Consider the following 26,784-nt stretch of genomic DNA (forward strand, 5'->3'; position numbering starts at 1 on the left):
AGCACACAGGTCCTCTAACACTTCAAATTGTTACTCATCTTCTGGAAATGTCTTAGTAATAGCCATTTAATTCTTATTTAAAAGATTCCGATAACTATAAAATAAGCACTGCTACTGCTAAGTCACCTCAGTCGTGTCCGACTCTGTGCGACCTCATAGATGGCAGCCCAGCAGGCTCTGCCGTCCCTGGGATTCTCCAGGCAAGAACACTGGAGTGGGTTGTCATTTCCTTCTCCAATGCATGAAAGTGAAAAGTGAAAGTGAAGTCGCTCAGTCGTGTCCGACTCTTAGTGACCCCATGGGCTGCAGCCTACCAGGCTCCTCCATCCATGGGATTTTCCAGGCAAGAGTACTGGAGTGGGGTGCCATTAAATAAGCACTATATAGTTCTAAAATATGATTGCAATGTCATAAATATTTTCATTTTTTTCTTATAATCATCCATAGATATTTACAACATTTTTTAAACATTCAAGGTACAGATAAAATGACCCACTGCAGAGTCAAGACACCTCCCATTGAAGCTGAAAATGGTACAAGATATATTCCTCACAGTAATAACTCCAGAGCCCTCCCAATTCAAACGAATGGTACTCATCACCAAATCACTATAAAGAATTCATTGAGCTCTTAATGTACATTTACCACTAACCTATAGCTTTTAAGACAAAGTCAAAACACAGGTTCCTGCCATCGGGAAAGTGAGAAAATAAGGAAGGTGACCATTCCATATATTTTAGTAACGGAGAACATGTACTTTAGTTAATACTGGTTCCTTTCACGTGTGTCTCTGAGTTAGGTGTCAGTGGTCCTTACTGTCACATTGAGAAGAAAATGGAGTATGACTTACTCTTTGCTGCGCCAATCACCTAAAATGCATCTTGAATGCTTTAGAGCAGTATGCTAAGCCCAAGTTTACAAAGGCCATTATCTAGAAGGTACCGGTAAGTTCCAGGCAGGTAGGAGTTTGAATTACATACATTTTTTGTGCCTTCTGCAGTGCTTACTTCAGAGCCAAGTATACATTAGGAGTTATCAAAAACTTAAGATACGTGGAAATTTTAGAATGGAAAGCAGAAATTCTTCTAGTCTTAGGGCCCTTTATTTAAAAACAAGAAAGTTGAGACCCAGGGAGAAGGATAAGTAATTTATTTAAAGGCACATAACCAGTGTATGGGTTGCTTAGAGAATATTCTTTAGTGTTATATTTATTCCTATCTTGTTTATGAAATTATTACATGAAAACAATTCTCCTTTTCATGTAGCCTTATCAGTAGGCATTATCCTCTGTCCATGGAATTCTCCAGGCAAGAATACTGGAGAGGGTGGCCATTCCCTTCTCCAGGGGAGCTTCCCAACCCAGGGAGAGAACCCAGGTCTCCTGCATTGCAGGCAGATTCTTTACCATCAAAGCCACCAGGGAAGTTCACTGAGATTATATGGCCACAATAAAAAGTTTTGAAGGAACGGCCTTTGGAACAGGGGAAGGAACACGTCAGTTAGAAATGAGTCTTGCTGCTAATGGAAACTAATTCTCTCCCACATCCCCTAGAAACCATCGTGACTCACATAACAAAGATCCAATCATGCATCTGGAGTCGTTAGGAAATCTAAGGCAGAGATGTGTGAGTGAACTGGGATTAGAGTATCAAATCCATCATCACCCATGCCCAATTTCGTCTCTAGACTCTTACATGCAAAGAACTTAACAAATGTCAGCAAGGCATGTCACATCTCTGGGCCACAGAGTTGGAAAAATGCAAGAAAGAATCCTTGTGGTTTACCTCAGAGGAATTGTGTGAAATTAATAAATTAATGTTTATAAAGAATCTCAAGTATCTTTGAGAAATGTTACTATTTAAATCCAAAGCAGAATTGTTTGATTTCATCAGTTAGGTATGTAACTCTGTCATTTGATATCTTGGTCAGTTAATGTTGCTGGTTATTAACTATGCAGCTAAGGAAATCATCAAGACATATGTTAAGAAAGTAGCAGCAAATAATAAGTCCAATCTTTACCTAATGGAAAACTGTCTCAAACTATGATAAACATTCTTGCCACAGCTTTTGCTTTAAATAACCCCATGAGGAGATTGTATAAGCTAAGACTTGTCAAAAATTAACATATTACAGAAGTTATTTATGTGAATATTAAGTTACCAGTGTGAAAGTCTCATAAAATAATAGAGTTTTTCTCCTTAAATGTAGTTTGTTTGACAGTAAGTTAACAACAAAAAAAAGTTTTCCAGAAATCATCCTTTAGTTTTCAAGGCCTACTTAATGTTTATCATTAGACGACTTAAATTTGTCTAGAAAATTCACTGGTCTTCTCAAGGAAAGCTGGTGTCCTCCAGCCCACTTTCAGTGATTTGGCTGCAGTGTGTGTGCACTGATTGCTTCAGTCATGTTTGACTCTTTGTGACCCTCCAGGCTCCTCTATCTACGGGATTCTCCAGGAGGGGGCTGCCATGGGCCCTCCTCAAGGGGATCTTACCCACCCACAGATGGAACCCCAGTCTCTTATGTCTCCTGACAGCATCCCAGCACACATTTCACCCTTCTCCTCCTGGCTCCCTGCGCTCCAGCTACACTGGCTTCCTTCCTGTCCTTCTTTCCCACATGCCTGGTGGACTCTGGCTTTAGTGCATTCGCACTGATAGTTCCTGGTATGTGAACACTCTTCCCTGGATATCTGCATGACCATCTCGTTCAGCATGTTCAGGTCCTTACTCAAATGTCTCTACCATGAATTTTAAAATTGCAAATTGGCCAAAATCACATGCAGTCCATCAACCAATAATTATCTGCCTGAAATAACCTGTTCTACTTTTTACTGTAACACATCAGATTCACTTATCATAACACTTTAAATCAGATTCAGAGACATATTTACCCTCAAGCCACTTAAGTTTAAACTTCAGGGTCTTTCATTTGCAAGGGCTCTTACAAGGTTCAGTACCTAACTTTATATTCATAATTTTGTATTGTCTTATCAAGGGACCCTCAAACTATAAAATTCAGATTCTATAAAACCTGGAATCAACTCTTAAATGTATCCTAGTGTTTATCATATTACTATAGAATACTTATTATCTGTTTCTGTCTTCCTTCTTTACAGTATAAGCTCCACAAAGGTACAGAATCGTGTCTGTTTTGCTCAGTGCTATAATCCAAGACTATGAAGCAAATAAGAATGTATAAGGAATATGTACACTAACATAAATATCTATCTGTATTTTGGATATTTCATGCTATAAAATATTACTAATAGAAGCATTTACACACTTTAAATACTGGTCGACTCCAAGTGTAACTCCATTTCTGACAAAACTCAAGGTAAAAGGCAAAAGACTGTCAATAGTGCAGGGAATCTGGCCCGGCTGCAGGTAGTAGCCCGGGGTTTTCTCAGGCATTGTAACTTTCGGAGCATCTGGGAAAAAAAAGAACATGGGCAAGAAGGTCACAATGATATTTGGTACTTCCTGTTAATCCATTCAAAAGCTTCATGCTTAAACTACTCCAGTAAATTCTCTGCATTCCAATTAATCTAAATAACTAAATATCACTTTAATTATCTTTCTTTGTTCCAAGTTTATTAATTTCTGGATTATCTCCAGAAAGTACTCATTGAATCTATGAGTCCACTGATTTTAAGGCATAATATTTTTTTTTGTACCAGCAAGATAGAAAACAAAGTTACCAAATAAGTTACAAAGCATCATCAATTGTAGAAGAGCATTTAATTCTGAAAATATAAAGGTATGTAAGAACCCACATAGCTTAGAATTGAATTCACAGGGTAACTGTTTCCAAAAAAAGAATGAAAATTTTGATTTTTTAAGAATCCAACAGTTTTTTAAGGATTCAGTTCAGAGGCTAAAGCAACTAACTCTGAATACTGTCTAAAAGGAAATACTGAGGTTGGTTCTAATATGATCTTTTTTCAGCAATTAAACAATAGCTATAGAGTTGTTCCTGAATTTCCCAAATGATAACCTTCTATATAAATGATAAATTGTTACTGCTCCACCCAGTAGGACAATATTAGAATCAATCTTTCTATATCTGTTGGATATAGATGGTTGGATGGCATCATCAACTTGATGGACGTGAGTTTGAGCAGGCTCCGGGAGTTGGTGATAGACAGGGAAGCCTGGCATGCTGCAGTCCATGGGGTCACAAAGATTTGGACACAACTGAGCGACTGAAGTGATATCTGTGTCAGTTCATGGTTCAAGCTACACAGTTTTAAAGTTTTGGTCAAATTCAGTCATCAGAATTTGGAAATAATAGCAAATATATAAGCAGCTAGCCTACTAATTAACTAACTAACCAACCAATCAAATAAAGGCAAAATCATGTTATTTAAAATGAACAATTGACTATTATATAGAAAGTTTATGATAATCATATATAAACTTCAGCCAAATTAGACAGCTTAATCAAACATTAAACAAAAGTGCCAGGCTTTTTATGGGGAGTAAGAGCATCACTTCACGGCAAATAGTTGGGGAAACAATGGAAAGAGTGAGAGACTTCATTTTCTTGGGCTCCAAAATCACTGCAGATGGTGTCTGCAAGCCATGAAATTAAAAAAAGTTTGCTCCCTTGAAGAAAAGCTATGACAAACCTAGACAGCATATTAAAAAGCAAAGACATTACTTTGCCAACAAAGGTCCATCTAGTCAAAGTTATGGTTTTTCCAGTAGTCATGTATGGATGTGAGAGTTGGACTATAAAGAAAGCTGAGCACTGAAGAATTGATGCTTTTGAACTGCGGTGTTGCAGAAGACTCTTGAGAGTCCCTTGGACTTCAAGGAGATCCAACCACTCCATCCTAAAGGAAATCAGTCCTGAATGTACACTGGAAGGACTGATGCTGAAGCTGAAGCTCCAATACTTTGGTCACCTGATGCGAAGAACTGACTTATTGGAAAAGACCCTGATTCTGGGAAAGATTGAAGGCGGGAGAGAAGGGGACGACAGAGGATGAGATGGTTGGATGGCATCACCAACTTGATGGACATGAATGAGTAAACTCCAGGAGTTGGTGATGGACAGGGAGGCCTGGCATGCTGCAGTTCATGGGGTCTCAAGAGTCGGACACGACCAATCGACTCAACTGAAATGAAGAGCATCAGAATTTCCCAGTTCAAGTTCTTACACTGAAGTAAGGTTCTAAGATGTACAGATTTAGAATCTACTAAGATTCTCAGATCTACAAATCGGTGAGATTTAACATGAAATTTTGAATGTCTTTTTTATGGTTAAGAAAAGTTGTGTTACCTATGTGTAAATGCTTTTCCACACAGTGACTCAGTAAAAATGTGAGGATATTATTTTTGACTTTAGAGTCCATTTTTTACGTATAGAACCTCGTAAAGCCCTTAAACTATCAATATTCCAGTGACGAATAAAATGACATCTTACCTGGGACAATACTAGAGAAGGAAACACTTGACACTCTCTGGAAGAGAAAATCATCCTTATCATAGCCTGTTACTTTGAGAAAGAAAGCTTCATTTGGTGGTGTAAAATCAGAAATATTCCATATGCCATAAGGTTTTCTATCAGGATAATATTTAACAGGAATAGTCTTAAGAGAACTGCCTGAGATACTCAGGAGTTCAAGACGATCTACTCTAGCTGGGATGGAAATTCCAGAAGTATTCAGCAGCACATAGGTAGGTATTCCTACAAGAGAAAGAATTTATCATTTATAAGTAATATGTACTCGAGGTTATCTACCAAATAAGTTTTATATTATAACAACAGGTAACCAGGATCATATGTATGAGTACTACAGGCTGTGCCAAAAACTGTGGCCCAGCTGTGCAATCTTTTCTACCTAAAAGACAGTTTATTTATGACCACAGAAATACAGGAAACCATAGATAATGGTTTTTAAGTTATCTAATCACATTTATTTGTAGAAAATTAGAATTATTAATATTGTGTAATATATTTATTATATTAATATTTTTAAAGATTCACTATTTTGTATCCTTCTAGTAACTGAAGCAATAAAAATAAAAGAACAATCAGAAAAAAAGAAATTTAAAGTCACAGTAGGACTAAGCCTTCTTTTCAGCTACAGAACTATAAATCTTCTTGCATGAATAAAAATAAGGTGAAAAAGCACCTTTCAAATCAATAATAATTTCACCTTGGAACATATAATGCTATGTGATATCTTCAATGTTTTAACTATACACACACACACACACTCTATATTTTCACCTTGACAACAGGCAAGTAAGATGTAGTACGAAAAAGTCCCAAGATCTAGGTCAGCAGTTTTCAAAGTTTAGTAAGTATAGGAATCAATGAGGTGCTTGTTGAAGTGTATATTCCTGAGACCTGGAGAAGGAAATGGCAACCCACTCCAGTATTCTTGCCTGGGAAGTCTTATGGATAGAGGAGACTGACAGGCTACCGTTCATGGAGTCGCAAAAGAATTGGATGTGCCTTAGTGACTAAACAACAAAACTGGGACCTACTGTCTATAATATTCATTCAGGAGATCTGAGGTAGGCCCTAGGAATCTTAATTTTTGATACACTCCCTAAGTGAGTTCAATATCCCTGGTCTTTGGATCATACTTTGAGAAACAATGACTGACAGGAGTGCAATAATATTTCAAATAAAGAGGCCCATGTTTCCCAATTTTATTGAAGAACTAAAAAATTACAAAACTACAGTCTGAGAAATACTTTGCACTTCAATATCTACGATGCCAATTGAACTAAATGCACACATACAAACCTTGCACTGGTCTGCTGACTGTTTTTTTGAAGTCCAGGGTGGGCTTTCGGGAAAAGCCAGCTCGAAAATCAATAGTACTGAGGCCAGTGATGCGAACAGAGTGTCTTCCAGTGCTAGACGTCTGAAAAATGTTTAATGACAAATTCCATCAGCAGTTAATCCAGCGTGCTGGTCACACTAAACACTAACCAGTATAAGACACTGCAGAGTGTTCAGTTAGACTTGATGTCCACTCATGGTGGCCTTTATCTGGGTGTTTTGAACTTAACTGTGATTCCATATCTTCAATGCAAGTTTTATAATACATATCCAGGGGCCTAAAGTCTATAAAATTGAGTATTACATTGCATGCTCAGTGGTAAAAGATAGAGAGGCATACTCATAGTGAATGGACTTGATTCACATGGTGGATGTTCAAGAAATGAATATTCATTAAATAAATGAATGACTAAATCTTCTCCCCTAAGCATCATCCAGGTTCTATTATGGGAAATATTTCCTTTCTCTTTGCTCGGGGAAGATACAGCCAGGACAAGCGCAAGAGTCAATTATCAACTAGATTTTAGCTGATCAGCATCTTCAGCTCAGCAGTGTCCAGTCAAGGCACTCAGTTCTCAAGATACAAGTATGAGTGAAAAAATAAGGTCCTCACCCTCTTAGAGCTTATGGCCAGTGAGGGAGTCAGATGGAGAAAGAGAAATCTTCAATACGATACAGTAAATGGAGTGATAGAATTACAGAAAAGGTAGAGAGAAAAAAAAAAAATGTATATAAAAGGAGCACACACTAGCTTGCAGTTCAGTTAAAACCTCCTAAAGGAGGTGAACAATGTATTGAATAGCTGAGAGCTGAAGTCACCTCTATGTGCATAAATAATAAATAATTTGGATTAGGGCCACAGGATAAAACAGTAACATTTACTGGGCGCTTTCTTTGTGTCCAGACTTTTTGCATTCATTGACTTATTTATTCTTCATTACAACAGTATAAGGTAGATACCATCATTAGCCCCACGGCACAGATAAGCAGACTGAGGCACCAAAGCATTAAATACCTTGCCCAAGTTCACAAGGTTTCCCAACTTTCCTAACATTGCAGAAGTCAGGTTTTAACCCAAAGGTCAGACTCTGGGCTCTTTTCCACTGTGCTAGATCGTCTCCCAAGGGCAAAGTAAGTCAGAGTGAGCCTCTACCTCAGTATCTCTCTAATTATGATTTGAGGACCACCTATATCTACACCTACACAAAATCACCTGGGTTGTTTGTAAAAATACAGATTCCGAGCTCCAGCCAAAATTTACTAGTGAGTGGAGTCTAGGACTATGCATATAATAAATCGCAATACATGGCTATATATGGCTACAAGGCTCTGCAAATCACAGTTTTCCCTAAATCACTGTAATTCATGTGGCAATGAGTACAGAAAAGATGAGGAGATATGTATGTCCCTGTTGCTACCAATCATATTCCTCACTGAGCAGAACCTGCAAAAACTCAAAGGAAAGGAAAATGAAAGTGAAGGGAAAGAAAAAAAAATTACATCTTCTCAAAAAATGTGTTGTATTCTTAGCATAAATGATGGTCCTAATTACCATGGCTTATTTTAATAGGGCTTACACAGGACTGTATGTTTCAGTGCAGAAGTCTCAGTACACTTATTCCATTATTTCTAAAGGAAAATGTGTTATGAATTAACAGACATAAAAGGAAACTATATATCATAATCCAATTTTAAATCGAGGATCTCCTACAAGGCTATATAAAACCTTGCCAAGTCTACGTTCAACTGCCTTAATAATGACAGCTTTACTGAAAATATTATTGTCTACTAGTTTCTTGTCAAGGAGAAACAAAACAGCCAATTTTATGAGTTGATTTAGATTTTTTTTCACTGACATCATCTATTGCTGTTAGTTGCCTTGTTCCTCAGAAATTCCTCTATGATAAAACAGCTATTGAGAGGTTATCAAGGGCAAATATGATACACACTTTGCCTAATGACTGCTATCAAGTACTAACCATCTTCTAAGTGTTTTGTGCACAAACCAACTGATTATAAGTCCACTTTCAAAGTGGTGCTTACAGGGAACTCTGCTCAATGTTATGTGGCAGCCTGGATGGGAGGGGAGTTTGGGGAGAATGGATACATGTATTATGCATGGCTGAATCGCTTTGCTGTCCACCTGAAACTATCACAACATTGTTGATCAGCTATACTTCAATACAAAATCAAAAGTTTTTTAAAAAGTGATGCTTAACATCTGAGAAAAATTAGAAATTACCCAAGTGTTTGAAAATATAGTATCCTGCTGGTAAATAATACATTAAAAATAAAGCTGAGTTGATGAATAGAGAGTCCCTTACAATCTCTACAAAATTATTATAAATTAATCTTGATCCAAATAACATACCAACAAAGCGGGTGGGGATAAGGATGTAGGTATACTCTGAGAGAAGCTAAAAATATGACACATAATTAGAGAAGATTGTAATTTCTTATTTATATATTATACTGTAAACAGTCAGAATCCCTGGATAGGATTTGAAAGGGTTTGTAAGTAAAAGATATTTCCAACTGAGTTAGTATTTATGCACAATGACATCCAACTCTGGGTTAATCGGGGTAATGGGAGCAAAAGATACCACAAATAAACCACAATTATAGTTTAAAAATATAATGCCAAGAAATATTTTAAACTAAGTTAGTTAAGAATTAGTTAGTTATGCACTTATTATTCTTGAGTCATTCTCTTAAAAGAATTACAATAATACTTGGACAATATTTTAGGAACACAAAATATCACATTCAATATCTTCATGAGAAAGTACTAACAATTTATTATTTTAACCTGTTTTCTTAAAGTAAGCTATTATTTTAGTCTGTTTCTTAGCTGACCTCCCTCTTTCAAGTATTATTGTCATAGGAACAAAAAGATTTTAGGAATAATGATGGTAAAATGTATCAGTAACTGGAAAAAGGAGAAAGGTCCAACATACACAAAATGCATTCTGTACAGGAGGCTAAATCTTTTATGTAAATTACCATCTTTAATCCCCACAAAATCCCCTCTGAGATGACAGTATCATTACCTTCATTTCACAGATGAGAAAGGTAGGGTCACTTGCTCAAAGTCACAGATTAACAGTGGGTAACAGAGCTGGGATGTGAGCTCAGTGAGGATCCAGAAACTGACTCCACAGGCACACCATGCGCATCTCATCATCGTTGCAATGAACTCAGTTATGCTGGTGTGGGGGCAAAGGCTGAAATATACCCAACTGCTCTACATAAGAGAAGAGTCATATGGAATTTTGCTTCCCTGGTGGCTCAGCCAGTAAAGAATCCACCTGCAATGCAGGAGACCTGGGTTTGATCCTTGGATTGGGAAGATCCCCTGGAGAAGGGAGTAGCAACCCTCTCCGATATTCAGGCCTGGGAAATCCCATGGACAGAAGAGCCTAGTGTCCAAGGGGTTGCAAAAACGTCAGACAGGGCTGAGTGAACTGAGTGAATATCTATATGGAATTCCTGAGACTATTCACAGGAGAGAAGCAGAAACAAAATAGAGAAAAGAAGAATGGAGGGCAAGGAGAGAGCAAAAGGACACAAGTTACTACAAGATAAACCCTAAATCTATGGTCAAATTTACTAAATTCACAAAACAGTCTTGTTACTGGATTTCCCTGAAATTTTTGAAGGACTGAGGTTTACCCAACATGGAGGCATAAAAGATTAGAATCAACATACAAATAATCGGAGGCAAGGAGACCAAAACGGAGTAAACCTTCAGGAAACCCCAGAAGCATTGGGGAAAGGCTTTGGGTTCTAATGTCTTATGGACAGAGTGGGGTTGGAGGAGAATTAAAAGATAAGAAAGCCTTGGAGGGGCAAAGAAAATTTAGCTAATTTAGCTAATCGATGACTAAGTTAAATAGAGGGGAAGTCCAGCTGCATATTTCCCTTCTGAATTATTTTAGCTATCTTAGTACCATTTTTCTTCATACATAACTAAATTAGTATGATAAAAATCACTGCCTTGATGTTTTTCTATTTGATCTTTATATCATGTAGATTTAAACTGTGTGCTGTAATAAAGTGAGAATTTGGCTCCAAAAAGCATCTTTCCACCACAGAGTATCTAGAAGTATCACTTCCGCACAGAGGCATCCTCACCTCATGGTTCCTGTAGTTAGGAACAGGGAAATTAAGAAGCCTCACAGTGGTTCCAAGCATAACAGGAAATTTTCTAGGCAGACACTGGACTGGGTTTGTATTAGCCTGAAATTCTGAGAGTTGCATTTTAAACAGTATACTTATTCATGTTATTTATAAAGGTTTATAATGTGTTACATTATTTGCCCTGAGTTAGAATGTCAGGTTGGTCAAGTTGCAGAAGGGTCTGAGTCCGGAATACAGAGGTTGCTATAGTGTAAGCCGAGTTGAGGCAAAGATGAGGTTAGACTAGATACCTAATGGCATTCTCTAATTATAAATAGGTAGCCACACAAAAGGGTGAGAGAGACACAGCAGCAGAGTGGACCAGAGTGTAGGCTTCTGAACTGAGAATGAGTCTGAGAAATGAAGGAGCAGGACAGGCTGAAGGACCATGGAGCAAGCACCATGGAGAGCTCCAGGGAAACTCAGTTGCTCTTCTGATATCTTCCTGGTCAACTATATTGCAGATGAATCTATTTTTAAGGCTAGATATCTATTAAATATTGAAAGTCTTCTCTACATAGAAAGCCCTTGAAGGCAGGAATTATGTCAAATATATCACCTATAAAATACTATTCAATAGGTACTTAATACATGTAGGTTTAATAAATGAAATTAATTTATTAGTATCATTAATAATAAGGCCAACAAACACTTAACGTTGGCAGTTTCCCTTAGATTTCCCTAGGATCAACTGATACCAGAGTCATCAAGAATTCATTGAATTTTTCTAGATACATCATGCTAAGTATGTTCACACAATAGCTCATAAAATCCTGTCCCATCCAAAAATGATTTTAAGCACCATAAAGAAACTGGGGCTCAGAAAACTAATTACTTGCCTAGGTTTAGACAGCAAGTTAAATGGCAATTACTCCAAGTTCAATACTCTAAGTCAATGCATAACATTTTGGGATGACATAATTTCTGGGTTGATTTGGACCCTGTGGCATAGAAAACAATAATATCCCCATCTATTCATGTGCCATTCTAAATTTCTAAATGCATTCTCAACTTAGGAGGAGTCAGGTTAGTAGAGTGCTGGTAAACTTCTCTCTGAAAAAATAAAGCCCTAATTTGGGACATTTGCCAAATTCTGCGCTGTAAATACTACCAAGTGGCTGATTTCAAGCTCCCAACAGGATGTCACTGAGTTGGGAAGAGAAAGCACATAATTGACTCTCCATGAGCCATTTATGAACCAGCTCCAGAAAACCATTAGGCCATGATGACAGTTCTGGCCAATGGGTTACAAAGGAAGTGAAGTGTGTCTGTCACTCACAAAAATGTCTATCTCATCCTAGAAGTGACACAATCCCTTCCTTTTTCTATGCACGTTCTCCAGTCTTTTCCTCCACTAAAAAGTGGCCACATGTTGGGAAAGATTAAAGGCAAAAGGAGAAGAGGGCGACAGAGGATGAGATTGTTGGATGGCATCACCAATTCAATGGACATGAACTTGGGCAAAACTTCAGCAGATGGTGAGGGACACAGAGGCTTGGCGTGCTGCAGTCCATGGGGTCACAAAGAGTCAGACCCAGCTTGGTGACTGAACAGCAACAATGTTCTAAATATGGCGGTGTCTCCATCAGCTTGGGTTCCTGAGTCTATGAGGGAGAGCATCCTGTCAACCCTCACAGAACATGTGACACTAGTGAGGAAGGAACTTGTATCAAGCCAGGGAGAACACATCCTGGTACCAAATGTGAAGCCTGCCATGTTATAAATGAATTAAAATATGATTGCTAGAGTTGGCTTTAATTTCTCTCTCCTAAGGAGTTTCAATGTTTTATAAAATACTAAATAAGCCAAAGTAAATAAAGCCTTTATGTCTATCTAGAATTGATAGAAAATATAGATACAGTTTACTATTTCTACACAGTCTGGAGAAGAACTAATTTAATTTTACCACTCATGTGTCAGAAACTGTTTAAACATTTAACAACATCTAATTTCATCATGACAATATTAAGTAGGTATTATTTTCCCCTATTTTTCTCAGACTTGGGTAGGTTTAGGTAATTTCTTCAAGGTCAAAAAGATATTAAGTAGCATATTTTAAAATAGATGTCCATCTATTTTCAAATTATTTGCTCTTATATAACTACCATCCTTTACAAAGTAAAGACTATTATAGTTTTAATCAAATATTTATTGAGAAGCTAATGTGGGATAAGAGTTGTGCCAGTCAAAACGATATAATGAAGCCAGCTAGATTAAATACTATCATTTTACTAGTCATTGTTTGTTTAAAAATACATGATACAAGGAAAGAAATGTAAATTCTGTATATATTCACATATGCATACACACACATACCCACTTAAATATAAATAAAAGTGTACATATATTTTTAAAGGAAATATTCCATTTGATTGACAATCTGATAACGGCAGACAAATATAACTGGGGAATATTTCAGGAAAAAAAATCTACTATAGAGCATTCCATTGACCCTAAACACTGAATTAAGCCATAGCTAATCCATGTAAATAATACACCTGGTGTAGTCTGACTGCTTATTCAAAAGAGGTACCAGGTGGGAATAACTGGAGACCAGTGTAATAGTCTACTTGTGTGGTCCTTTGTTAGACTTGAGGTTTATTGTGATTCCTTAACAAGTTTATGTCATTTGAGCATTTCTAAAACTAACTTTATCCTGTAGAAAATACATTAGTAGGTTCTGGCAACCAAAGTAATTATCTACAATCAGAAATATTTCTGCTAGTCTCAGAATCTCAATATAATCATGTGGTTGGGTACACTCCTTTCTCTACTTGGGAGATGATCTAAGGACAGTTTATCCAAATTTACTTAATGGAAACACCTCAGGGGATGTGCTACATGCCAGGATCACACTGATAATCCAACAGTCTCTACCCACTAAACATAATGGGTACTGACAATTATTTAATGTCTTTGCAACAAAGTTTCCCTTAAAGAGCAGAGCATACAATCTGGCATCAGAGTTTATGTGGTTATGTTCAAATAGCCTGGGTATAACTGAGCTGTCCGAATGGAAAATTTACATTTCTTCTCAGAAATAAGACCCAGGATTTCTAGCTTCCCTACAGATACAAATTTAGGGGCCTCAAACAACTGTCTCTCTTGTTTGTAATAATAACTTGGGGTCTATTTCAGTTACTTCTTTTTGGCAAGTTTTCACCTGCATCAGAGGCAACCGAAAACATCCAGGTTACTTATATGAATTATACTGATGAGTTGGCTCATTGTTTCTGTTCAAAGAAAGTGTTCGAATAAATCACAGAAAAGTAATCACCAGGGTTTCACAGGGAAATCACAGAAGAAAAGCAGTCACCACTCTCATAGTCAAATCATGGACATAATAAAGTGTTCTGTGCCAGCACATCAACTGTGATGCAAACTAAACCAAACCTTCTGCCTGCTTCCCTGGATATCATCAGAATAAGTGAATACATTTTTATTCAGGAAAATTTATACAGTTCTTTCCCAGGCATTATGGCATATATTTGCGACAAAGTCTGATCTACAGCAAAACTGGAAGCCAAAACCTGTACAGAAATAAATATGACATAATGGGGAAAAGTTATGCAAAAGGGAGGTGCCAAAAAAATTGAAATAGGAAGCCAGAGGGAAAAGAGTATATTCTGGATGAGAAAAGTCTTGATACAAATGCTACCATTTGAGCTGAGCATTATTGGGAGTTATGAATCAGACATAAAATAAGAAAAGAAGAATATTCTAGAAAGAAGCAATAGCTTGAGAGAAATCACAGACCAAGAGAATGTGTTAAGAGAAGATGAGAGACACTGCAAAAGTATATTTGATTAGAGTAGAAAGGCACATGGTGGAAGATAACCAAAAAGACTGGTTGAAGCTCAATTCTGTGCTCCCTGAAAACGATGATAAGGTCAAAAAAGAGATGGGCTGTGTTTCACACATGATATTAAAACTGTTATGCAAAACATTCAAAAACGCTGCTAGTAATTCCACTGATAGAGCTTTCCCGATAGTAGAGCGCATGAGAGACGGCACCAGGGATGTGCTGTCTAATCTCAGACGTTTGTCCTCTTGAGAAAACACACATGTAATTGCTATCCTTCATTAGCTATCCAAAAGGGAGATCCAAAGTCAGCAGCAATATTTATGTCAGTAGATTCAGCTCAACTGCGTTTACGCCAACCTGACACATTATTTCGGTATTTCATTCAGGAGCAAAATAAGTTCATTATCTTTACTTGCATTGTAATTCTTATCCTTTGTTTAGATATCACTAATTGTACACCAGAAATTGTGTAACATCAGGACCAGAAGCTTCTTTGATGATGATTAGATATGAATTTAAAATACTGTGATAATAGATACTGCGTCTTTTTATTGTTTTCTTAATTACAGGAGATCAAGTTTAGAGACTTGTCTAAACAGTCCTATCATCTTATCTCCTTCCTCACTCGCAGATTCATCCTCAGTGACTCTCTGTTGTAATGACCAATTAAGATGTACTTAGTGCCCATTAAGTATCATGGAACATGGCCAGAATCAGACACTCAGTAAAGGTTTATTGAATGGATGGCTGGATGAATAGGTGTGTTAGGCACAAGGAAAGAAACATCAGACATGTAAAATATCCCCCTTCTAGGCAAGAGTTTTATTAGAGGAAATATCACTGGTAGCAATCCAAATCACCTATAAAATGGGTTCAAATACTTCGCAATCAGTTGCTAATCATACAGAAGAACAGTATCACTTGTACACATCTCAAAGTCAATAACAGACAACTTAACGTCACTAGTCAGAGAGCAAGAACGGATTACCTTAGTGAACTTGCTAGCTCAAGACTGCTGACTTGGAGCATGTGTTTGGAGGATAGAGAGACTCAAAACTTCTTATACTCCTTTCCACCGTGGTCACAGAAATTCAGTCTCAATCTAGTTATATTTGGGGCAAGTTAGCCAAAATAACTGTAATATCAAATTTGGCCATATTTATTTAAAACATAACAGCAAAACACTTCACTATTGACTATCTGATGCACTCAGGGAGGACTGAGCCACTACTTTGGGCAAGGCACTGGGGGATAACACAGGCAGATGGGACTGTTCGTGATCCATTCGATGAAAGTTACTAACTTTATTTCACATAGCCTTTTTACTTAAACCCTTATTCCATATTATTCATGTTAAAATATCCATATTACTGTTTTATTTTCCTTCTAAGACTGAGAGTTGTGAGGAAAAGAAACACTGATATTCTAGGACTTAAATGGAGCTACAATGAAAACTTTTATTCTTTAATTTTATAAAGTTAATTTGAGTATTTCTTTAAAAAAAACTGGCATGCAAAATTTCTATGGTATAACACCTCCATGCACTTTCACAGCAGCTATGTAATTTGAAACGAGCCAATTGATCCCATTGTTTTTCTGTTTTTTCACGTAGGGAAGCTGAGACAGTGAAAGAGTAAACGATGCAAGGGGAATCTTCACTTGAGTTGCCCCAGGATTCCAGAGTAAACTGCTTATTTGGGAGATACAAGGGATTCCAACCGGAAGAGGAAGAGTAATACACGCAGCACATAAAGGGTGTGCCTTTAAGCCTGCTCTCCCTGTGGACAACGGGAGCCTATTCCTGCAGGGGCTGAAAGCCGCTCTGGAGGGGTTTAACTCTCTAGCTGAACAGCCTTCTCCTGTTCTATCTTAAAAAAAAAAAAAAAAGCTTCTCAGACACAGAAATACAGATCCTGGGGTTGGAAGTAGGCCAGAGCACACTGAAATTTCTGAGAAATATGGGCAAGCCATGCACAGCTTCTACTAGGGAGGGTCCCACATATAATTTGCAGCAAGACTAGATCTCAGATTTATGGCATCCTGAATTTCGAAGGCAAACACGTTCTTTCCTCCATATTGCCAAAATACAATGCTTTCTTAGTATGAACATATACTACTTAATGCGACTCTAGGATACAAATACCATTTTGTGTTAAAGCACACAGTGAATGTCGGTCTACCAAACACCAATAACCAGCAATGTTGAGTGCTTATTTTGTAACAGGAACTCTGTTAAATACTTCATTTGTATTATCTTCATTTAATTCTCAGTACACTTCTATGAAGGAAAGGATCAGTATTGCCATCCTATATTCAAGAGGTGGAAAGAAAGTCAACAGAAGCTATAGTTCTAAGGGATTGCAGCTTTTAAGTGGTGGTGGTGAGATTCAAACCCAGGGCAGTTCCAAATGGGGCCTATGTCCCTAACCATCATTCTCTACTGGCTCCATCTCTGATTGTTTTGGAGGCAGACAGGGCTAATATAATCAATCTACAGATTCGATGATAGGAAAACTACCTGAGCATTTTAAGTCTATTTATGGTGGTACTGATCCCTTTCATGGTCATCAAAACCAAACACCATCAATTCACATGATCAAGACAACTCCGAAGAACGCAACACATCTATTGATTTTTAGTAAAAGCATTCTCCGTGATCATTAGAGAAGATATAAATAAAGTATTATATACACTTTACAAAACATGCCAACATTAAAATAAAACAACAAATAGACTTTGTAAAATAACAATACCTTCACTGTCCATATTCCAGCCTCTGGCTCTTTAACATTCACCACCTTGGCAGAGTTATGAATATTTAATAGCTCATTCAGGCCAAATCCCTTTTTTATCAGCTTTCCTGAAAGACAGACATAGAGGTTACAAGCATAATCTTTATTTCAGCTATGTACATTTCCAGTACAAATTATCTGATGGACATTTACACCTCTAGCTCAAAACATCATTTTATATCTAAAATATACTCAACTTGAGCATTTCTGAACACTGTAATTGAAGTAACAGATTCCTATTTGCTATGTGGATGTGATCTTAAAAACAGAGTAACATGGAAGACGATAATATTTCCAGTTAATCTAGGTAATGATTATTATGGCTACAAAGAAGCTATGTCCAGTCACTAGAGACATTTCGACTTAATAGATGGCAAAACAGTAAACTAAAATAAATGCTTTTTGGGAGATGACTCAAGATATTACTAACATTAAGAACCCTGGGCATAACTTTGCATAAAGTGTAAAACCTCAGTTTTCCATGAAGTGCAGGAGAAGGCTTTTACTTGTCAAAGGAATAATTAGAGGAGACAGTATAATGAAGTAACACAGTACCATCTCCAACTGAGATCAATATACAGTATCTGACAGTTGGAACTTAGGAAGGAAAGCAAATGTGGAATTATGCCACAGTTTACTTATTCACTTCAGTCTTGGCTCTCCTGTGGACTATTTATGCAGTCATGTAAACAAATCAATTAAAAGAATCCTACCTTTGCATCAGAAGTTTTATAATCACTGCAAATGACTTTTAAAATATCAATGTCAATGAATTTTTAAAGGAGTAGAACTTAATGCAATGGTTACAGGTACTTTCAATCCAGATAATGACAAACAAATCTTTCCTGGGTAGATAGGATAGATGGTACTAGAAGAATGCTACCTAAAAAGACAAATCCATTTCTACAGACAAATCTATTTTCAAGACCAAATAGTCTCAAAAAATTGGTTTTGCTTGCTCATCAATTTCAATTTGATTGTTAAGGGTGGTTGAAGCCTTTGAGGACAACTTCATACACTATTTTCTCTAAGGTATTAGTCATTTTCTAAGATTCGAATAAAGTAAAAAAGGTAGTTACTTCTTCCCAATTTATAAATGTTCACAAAGGTTTAAAAAATGTAACATATACTTCAGTTACAATAGGAATAAAAATATTATACAAACATCATTGGTTAAAATATTTCCTAAACACGAATTTTAAGAAAAATTAGGTTTCTTTTTAAGATTACTATTTAATTCAACCTTAAGTCTTGTACAATTCAACCAGAGATGGAATTAAGCCAAAACTAATAATCATACCATGCAATTATTGAAGGAACAAATTAAAACACTATTCTAATGAGAATATAAATTTTTTTTTTAACAACTATCTCCTGTAAAATTACACAAGCCCCTTTGCTACGACAAGGCTGTGATCCATTAAGGGTCATAGTGGAGAGTTCTGACAAAATGTGGTCCAGTGGAGGAAGGAATCACAAACCACTTCAGTATTTTTGCCTCAAGAACCCAACAGAGTATGAAAAGACAAAAAGATGCCGGAAGACGAGCCTCCCAGGTTAGAAGGTGTGCAATATGCTTCGGAAGATAACAAGGGAACATTTGATGCAAGGATGGGCATGATAAAGACAGAAACAGTAAGGACCTAACAGAAGCAGCAGAGGTTAAGAAGAGGTGGCAAGAATACATGGAAGAACTATACAAAAAAGGTTTTAATAAACACGATGGTGTGATCATTCACTTAGAGCCAGACATCCTGGAGTGTGAAGTCAAATGGCCCTCAGGAAATATACAACGAATAAAGCTAGTGGAGATGATGGAATTCCAGCTGAGCTATTTCAAATCCTAAAAGATGATGCTGTAAAAGTGCTGCACTCAATATGCCAGCAAATTTGGAAAACTCAGCAGTGGCCTCAGGATTGGAAAACATCACTTTTCATTGCAATCCCAAAGAAGGGCAATGCCAAAAAATGTTCAAACTACTGCACATTTGTGCTCATTTCACTTGCTAGCAAGGTAATGCTCAAAATCTTTCAAGCTAGGCTTTAGCAGTACATGAACCGAGAAATTTCATATGTACAAGCTGGATTTAGAACAGGCAGAGGAAACAGAAATCAAATTGCCAACATTCATTGGATCATAGAGAAAGCAAGGGAATTCCAGAAAACCATCTACTTCTGCTTCATTGACTACACTAAAGTCTTTGACTGGGTGGATCACAACAAATTGCGGAAAATTCTTAAAGAGATGGGAATACCAGAGTTTACTTGTCTCCTGAAAAACTGTCTCCTGAAGAGAAGCTAAAGAGTCTCTTGATGAGGGTGGAAGGGAAGAATGAAAAAAGCTAGCTTAAACTCACATTCAAAAAACTAAAATCATGGCATCTGGTCCCACCACTTCATGGCAAATAGAGGGGGGAAAAAGTGGAAGCAGTGACAGATTTTATATTCTTGGGCTCCAAAATCACTGCAGACAGTGACTGCAGCCATGAAATTAAAAGATGCTTGCTGCTTGGAAGGAAAGCTATGACAAACCTATACAGCATATTGAAAAGCAGAGGCCTCACATTGACGACAAAGGTACGTATAGTCAAAGCTATGGTTTTTCCAGTATATACACACAGATGTGAGAGTTGGACCATAAAGAAGGCTGAGCACCAAAGAACTCATGCTTTCAAATTGTGGTGCTGGAGAAGATTCTTGAGAGTCCACTGGAATGCAAGGTGGTCAAATAAGTCAATCCTAAAGGAAATCAACCCTGAATTAGAAGGACTGATGCTGAAGCTCCTATCCTTTGGCCACCTGATGCGAAGAGCCAATTCATTGGAAAAGACCCTCATGCTGGGAAAGATTGAGAGCAGGAGAAGGGGATGACAGAGGATGAGATGGTTGGATAGTATCACTGGGATAGTATCACTGAGGCAATGAACATGAGTTTGAGCAAAGTCTGGTAGATAGTGAAGAATAGGAAAGCCTGGTGGTATACTGCAGTCCATGGGGTTGCAAGGAGTTGGACACAACTTGCTGACTGAACAAGAACAACCTGAAGAATTAAAATTTATCAAGAAAATGATATGGTAAAAATTAGATAGTTGTTTTAGTATTAAAGGACTTTCACATGATTCATTTAAAAATGACAAAACACTGAATTTTACAGAATAAGTTACTGTGAAGTATTTCCTCATATAAAGATGAAGAAAATATGATTTCAGGTTCATCTAAAATATTTTTTGGATCCTCCAGTTACAATTGAGTTAGTAAATGCCATCTGTTTAAATTATTAGGAGTTTCAGTTTTTTGAATCTCATGTTAATTCAACAATACTTACGACTGAAAATACTCAGTTTTAATTTTTAAACATCTTCTCCAGTCACTTTTGAGCTTGTTGAATTTATTCATAAAGTTAGCATTAATTTTAACAAGTAAGTGTGTTAAAAATCTTTTACCTTTCATGGTTTTTCTATTTTTTTCATATTCTATATTTTTAATATTTTCAATATGAATATTCCATATATCTCACCTAAAGGATTGTGAATTTCAATCATTGGAGAAGGGCCACTCAGAGACACAGTAACCTCTTTTAGACTGGGATCAAAGGGAATTTTCCAAGTATTTACAGCTTGTTCCAAATGATCTGTTGATAAGAGGTGAACTTTGGAAGCCTGCACTGCTTCTTCCACCCATTTTAAAACCTATAAGAGAAAGAGAAATATAAGTGATATCAAAATATTTACAGCTTTATACCACCTCGAACTGCTAAAGCAGCAGCTGATTTGCTTAATGAAATGACGTGGTTGCTTATTTCCATCACAATCAAAACAAACTTTCTCAACGCACAGAACAGGAAAAATGCACTCCCCAAGGGATTCGTCTCCAAAAGTTTCAAACAGCTCATGCAGCTCAATATAAAAAAACAAACAAACTAATAACTCAATTGGAAAATGCACAGAATACCTGAATAAACATTTTTGCAAAGAAGACATACAGATGGCCAAGAGGCACATGAAAAGAGGTGCATGCTCAACAATGCTAACTATTTCAGAAACACAAATCAAAACTACAATGAGACATCACCTCACACCAGTCAAAATGGCCGTCATCAAAAACATCTATAAACAATTGATGCTGGAGTGGATGTGGAGAAAAGGAAACCCTCCTACACTGCTGGTGGGAATGTAAATTGGTACAGCCACTATGGAGAATGGTATGGAGGTCCCATAAAAACAATCCCAGTCCTGGGTATACATCCAGAGAAAAACACGGTTTGAAAGGATAGACACACCTCCATGTTAAATGCACCATTATTTACAATAGCCAAGACACGGAAGCAATGAAGATGTCCATCACCAGAAGATGTGGTAAACACACAGTCATAAAAAGAATGAAATAATACCATTTGCAGCAACATGGATGGACATGGAGATTATCATACTAAGTGAAGTAAGTCAGGGAAAAGACAAGCATCATATGGCTTATATGTGGAATCTCTAAAAAATGCTACAAATGAACATATTTACAAAACAGAAACCTATCTACATACTTAGAGAATGAATTTATGGTTACCTGGGGACAGAGGGAAAAGGGGCAGGAACAGACTGAGAGCTTGGGATTGACATGTACACGTTGCTATATTTTATTTTTAAAAAAGCCTAACTTTCCCTACATCCACTTATTATAGCAGGTTCAGAATAAACTATTAGTTTAACCCATGCTCAACTTCAATTTTTATATCTTGGAGTAATATATTCAAAATGAGATTACAATGTCCAAAAACTAGTTGTGCAATATATTACATGCATAGGTACTACAGACAGTTCCATGTCTCAATAGAAATGAAAAGAATCTACAGAAAACAAGGTAATGGTAATACTGAGATTCTCTTTCCCTCTATTCTTTCTTGGTTTTTTTGAAAGTTCAACTAATAAAAGACAATTAGCAAATCATCAAATCCAATTTCAACATATTGAGTACTGAATTATTATAATAGAGTACACTATAATTATATACTGTATATTATAATATATACTGCAGTATATTAATTATTGAAAAATAATTGCAATGCCAGCAAAACATTCATTTAAAATAAAAAATACAAAAAAATAATGGGAAAAATAACCATTATGTTTTTTAAAGTGGAAAAATACTTCAGGTTAGAACCAATTTAAGTGGTGTGCTCTTGAAGGAAATACTCCGCAACATCAAATACAATTCCTCATTTTACAGGGTATGTCTGGACAGGTATTGCTTAGCTGAACTTACTAAGATTACTCCTAAATCACACTAAGCTTTAATCCACCTAAGATCTTCCTCTGGTTCATTTATCCTTCAAGACAGCATTCCATCATGAACAATTTCCCTTGTAATTACTCATTAAACACTGAACAGCACTGGATATTAAGCTACAGCCAAGCTACTCAAACAACAGTATTTTTAAAATTTCAATAATGGTAGTCACAAACCAATGAATCAAACAACAAGTATTGTGTAATAATTTCAATCTCTGTAAAAATGATCCCCCTCATCTTTTTTTTTTGTCCTCAAGGATGAGGAAAGTGGCTAAGACATTATCATAAAATTAACAGTGTGAGGCAATTATGTTTATTCATTAAATAAATGCTCATTGTTCAAGAACTCTTCTAGGGACTGAGTCTTGATGAAAGTGAATGAAACTGATGAAAGTGAAGTCTGACTATTTGCGACCCCAAGGACTGTAGCCCACCAGGCTCCTCCATCCATGGAATTTTCCAGACAAGAATACTGGAGTAGGTTGCCGTTTCCTTCTCCAGGGGATCTTCCCAACCCAGGGATCGAAACCAGGTCTCCCACATTGCAGGCAGACCCTTTACCACCTGAACCACAAGGGAAGGAAATGCTGGACTAGAGGAAGCTCAAGCTGGAATCAAGATTTCCAGGAGAAATATCAATAACCACAGATATGCAGATGACATCATTCTCGAGGCAGAAAGAGAAGAGGAATTAAAAAGCCTCTTGATGAAAGTGAAAGAGGAGAGTGAAAAAGCTAGCTTAAAACTCAACATTCAATAAATGAAGATCATGGCATCTGGTCCAATCACTTTATGGAAAATAGATGGGGAAACAATGGAAACAGCGAGAGACTTTATTTTTTTGGGCACCAAAATCACTGCAGATAGTGACTGCAGCCACGAAATTAAAAGACGCTTGCTGCCTGGAAGAAAAGCTATGACCAACTTAGACAGTATTTTAAAAAGCAGAGACATTACTTGGCCAACCAAGGTCCACATAGTCAAAGCTATGGTTTTTCCAGTAGTCATGTACGGATGTGAGAGTCGGACCATAAAGAAAGCTGAGCGCCGAAGATTGATGCTTTTGAACTGTGGTGTTGGAGAAGACTCTTGAGAGTCCCTTGGACTGCAAGGAGATCCACCCAATCAATCCTAAAGGAAATCAGTCCTGAATATTCATTGGAAGGACTGATGCTGAAACTCCAATACTTTGGCCACCTGATGTGAAGAATGGACTCATTGGAAAAGACCCTGATGCTGGGAAAGATTGAGGCAGGAGGAGAAAGGGACAACAGAGGATGAGATGGTTGGATGTCATCACCGACTTGAGGGACATGAGTTTGAGCAAGCTCCGGGAGTTGGTGATGGACAGGGAAAGCTGGCGTGCTATAGTCCATGGGGTCACAAAGAGTTGGACACGAGTGAGCAACTGAACTGAACTTCTTAAGTAAAAGAAAGGAATTCATAAAACAGGAAGCCTTTGTTGAAATAATGTATGTAAACTGCCCATCATAGTACTTGCCACATAGTGGATATTCAAATGCTTTCCTCCATCTCCAACTGAATTCCCTTCCCTTCCCCTAATTGAAAATTTCAATAATTACTTCATGGGCAAAGTGAGAAAAAATGTTTCCCTGAAAGATAAGACTTCTGTAAATGAAAAACAGACACAAAGTCATTCCAAGTAGAAGAGAAGTTCTGAAAAACATACAGAGACAGAAGTACTCAATGTTGGGAATATGAGTGCATCTAACTGGCTACAGTTAAGTGTTCAGAAAAGGGAGAAGCAGAAGATGAGGTTGGAAGCTTATGTCAGGGGCAGTGTCTGTACGGTCACAAACTCAAGCTATGACAATCGTTTTCTATACTAAAGACATAGGTGAAAAGTTTCTGAAAGAATTCCTGCTTTAAGCAGAGAAGTAATACTTGAAGTATTTTACAAAGAAAATCTTGTAGTGGTATCATCAACTAACTGAGCACAAAAAAACAAGTCTTTTACAGTAAATTACCCCATAAATCAAATGATATATTTCCTCAGATGTTAACCCTATAAAGCACCTGGGATTTTACATATGAGATAGGTATGTATCAATATCATTACCTAAAGAAGCAGATGCCATATTTTGAAAAATGGGTTCTGAGTGATCTATCATGCATGAACAGGAAGATATGAATCATTCTGCCAATCAAATCGGTCCATATCGCTATAGAAGGCAGAGACTGATTATTGCTAATATTTGACCATAAATAGAATACATATTTTAAAAATCAGAGTGTTGACATTTTTATGTCTTCAACATAGAACATGGCTGCCTAACTCAAAGGAATGCAAAGAACTGACTTACTCTGTGAGAAAGCACTTGATAAATTTTACTGGTGATAAATAACTGAGAATAATGTCTGATTTAGAGACTAAAGAAGGCAAAGACAAGAGAAATCAGATAAATAGAAAGAACATTTGTTTAAAGGACAAGACACAAAATGTAGTCATAAATAATTCTCAATGTAAGAAAGAAAAGAATTAGAAAGTAAGGATATTACAGTATCTCAAGTTCAACAATGAAATGCAATAGTGTTGAGCAGAAATAAAAGTGAAATCAAGTTTTAATACACCTTTCTTTAAATGTGTAGTGTATTCTGGGTGACTCCTCAAATACATCTGTCCTTGGAAACAAATGTAAAAAGGTTATGATATATCACTGGAAAATTATACTATTGTCTGTTAGTTATGGATGACAAGGGCTAAGTTCTAGGCATTCCTGTGAAAATGGAAAACTTTCTGATTTAGTTGCCTTCTCACACAGGAACTGCATTTAAATGGTAGGAAATATAAGAGGGCTTTTGGTTTATTCTTAATACTGTTTCCAATTCATCAACATTTATGAGGCTTTCACAAAGAGATTACCATGTATCATGATATTACTGGTTGGGAAAGATACAGTGCAGACCTCTGTCAGAAGTCTCAAATCACTTTTTTATACAATTATAGGAAAAAATCAAATTGAAGACAGATGCAACTCACTTTATTAGAAAATACAGATATCACCAACATGTGAATAAAAGCAGATTCCTACAAGCCACACAATCATAGTTAAGTGAGGTTTCTGGTCTCTAATGTTGCCACATATAAGGAAAAAGAAACAAAACTTTGTCTAACCATGAGAAATGTTCTTATGAGATTGGAAAGGACCTTAAATTGTAACAACAAAAAGAAGTGAACTAGAATAAAGTGAGATTCTTTGAATGAGTACATTTTTACTAAACCACTGGTTTCGTGTTTCAAACCATTAAGGCACCATTAACTGTGCATTAAGTTTTAACGTAAAAATAGTCTCTAATGATTTTTAGCAGTTTAAATCTCAAAAGGCCTTTGAGAACATCTTACTCATCTCCTTTATTTTATAAATTAGGGAAACTGATACTTGAGTTCTTGTACCTTTCAAACACTGATTCTGGTGCAGTAGTTATTTTTTATAAAGCCCCTGAGTCCTTGAAGATACTCTCCTAGTATAAGTATTTTGCATCCTACATAATAATTAATGCTTAAAAATAGTTCCTATTTCTATTTCACTCAAGAAGGAAATGCAAGTATCATTGCAAAACACAAAACTAGCCTACATTATTATGTATTATGAAACATAATACATAGCATTTAGTAGAAATGAAGTGAAATCAATTTTGCATACATCTTCAAGAACAGAATTTGACAAAAACTTTGGAAAGATTTTTCTTTTTTTAGTCAGGATATGATTGATATATAACATTAAATTCATTTCAGGTGTATAGTACAATGATTTAATATGTGTATATACTGCAAAATGATTCTCACAATAGGTCTAATTAACATCTATCACCACATACAGTTGCCATTTTTTTCTCTTGTGATAAGAACTTTTAGGGCTTGCTCTCTTAGGAACTTCCAAATATACATTAGCTATAGCTA

The 26,784-nt window shown here is 36.7% G+C and overlaps 1 protein-coding gene across 1 annotated transcript in view; it reads right to left on the bottom strand.

The window, feature by feature from the left end:
* The window catches only part of HMCN1 (hemicentin 1), a 521,571-nt gene that overhangs the window by 306,555 nt on the left and 188,232 nt on the right, over positions 1-26,784 (bottom strand). The window contains exons 5-9 of the mRNA XM_081492191.1: positions 21,098-21,269; positions 17,542-17,648; positions 6,766-6,886; positions 5,431-5,694; positions 3,286-3,430 (exon numbers count right to left, since the gene is read on the bottom strand). Of these exons, the coding sequence (XP_081348317.1) occupies positions 3,286-3,430; positions 5,431-5,694; positions 6,766-6,886; positions 17,542-17,648; positions 21,098-21,269 (809 nt within the window). The remainder of the gene's footprint in view (positions 1-3,285; positions 3,431-5,430; positions 5,695-6,765; positions 6,887-17,541; positions 17,649-21,097; positions 21,270-26,784) is intronic.

This window comes from Giraffa tippelskirchi, chromosome 5 (genome assembly GCF_054371585.1).
Source record: "Giraffa tippelskirchi isolate mGirTip1 chromosome 5, T2T-mGirTip1v1.2.pri, whole genome shotgun sequence".
NCBI classification, from domain to species: Eukaryota; Metazoa; Chordata; class Mammalia; order Artiodactyla; family Giraffidae; genus Giraffa; species Giraffa tippelskirchi.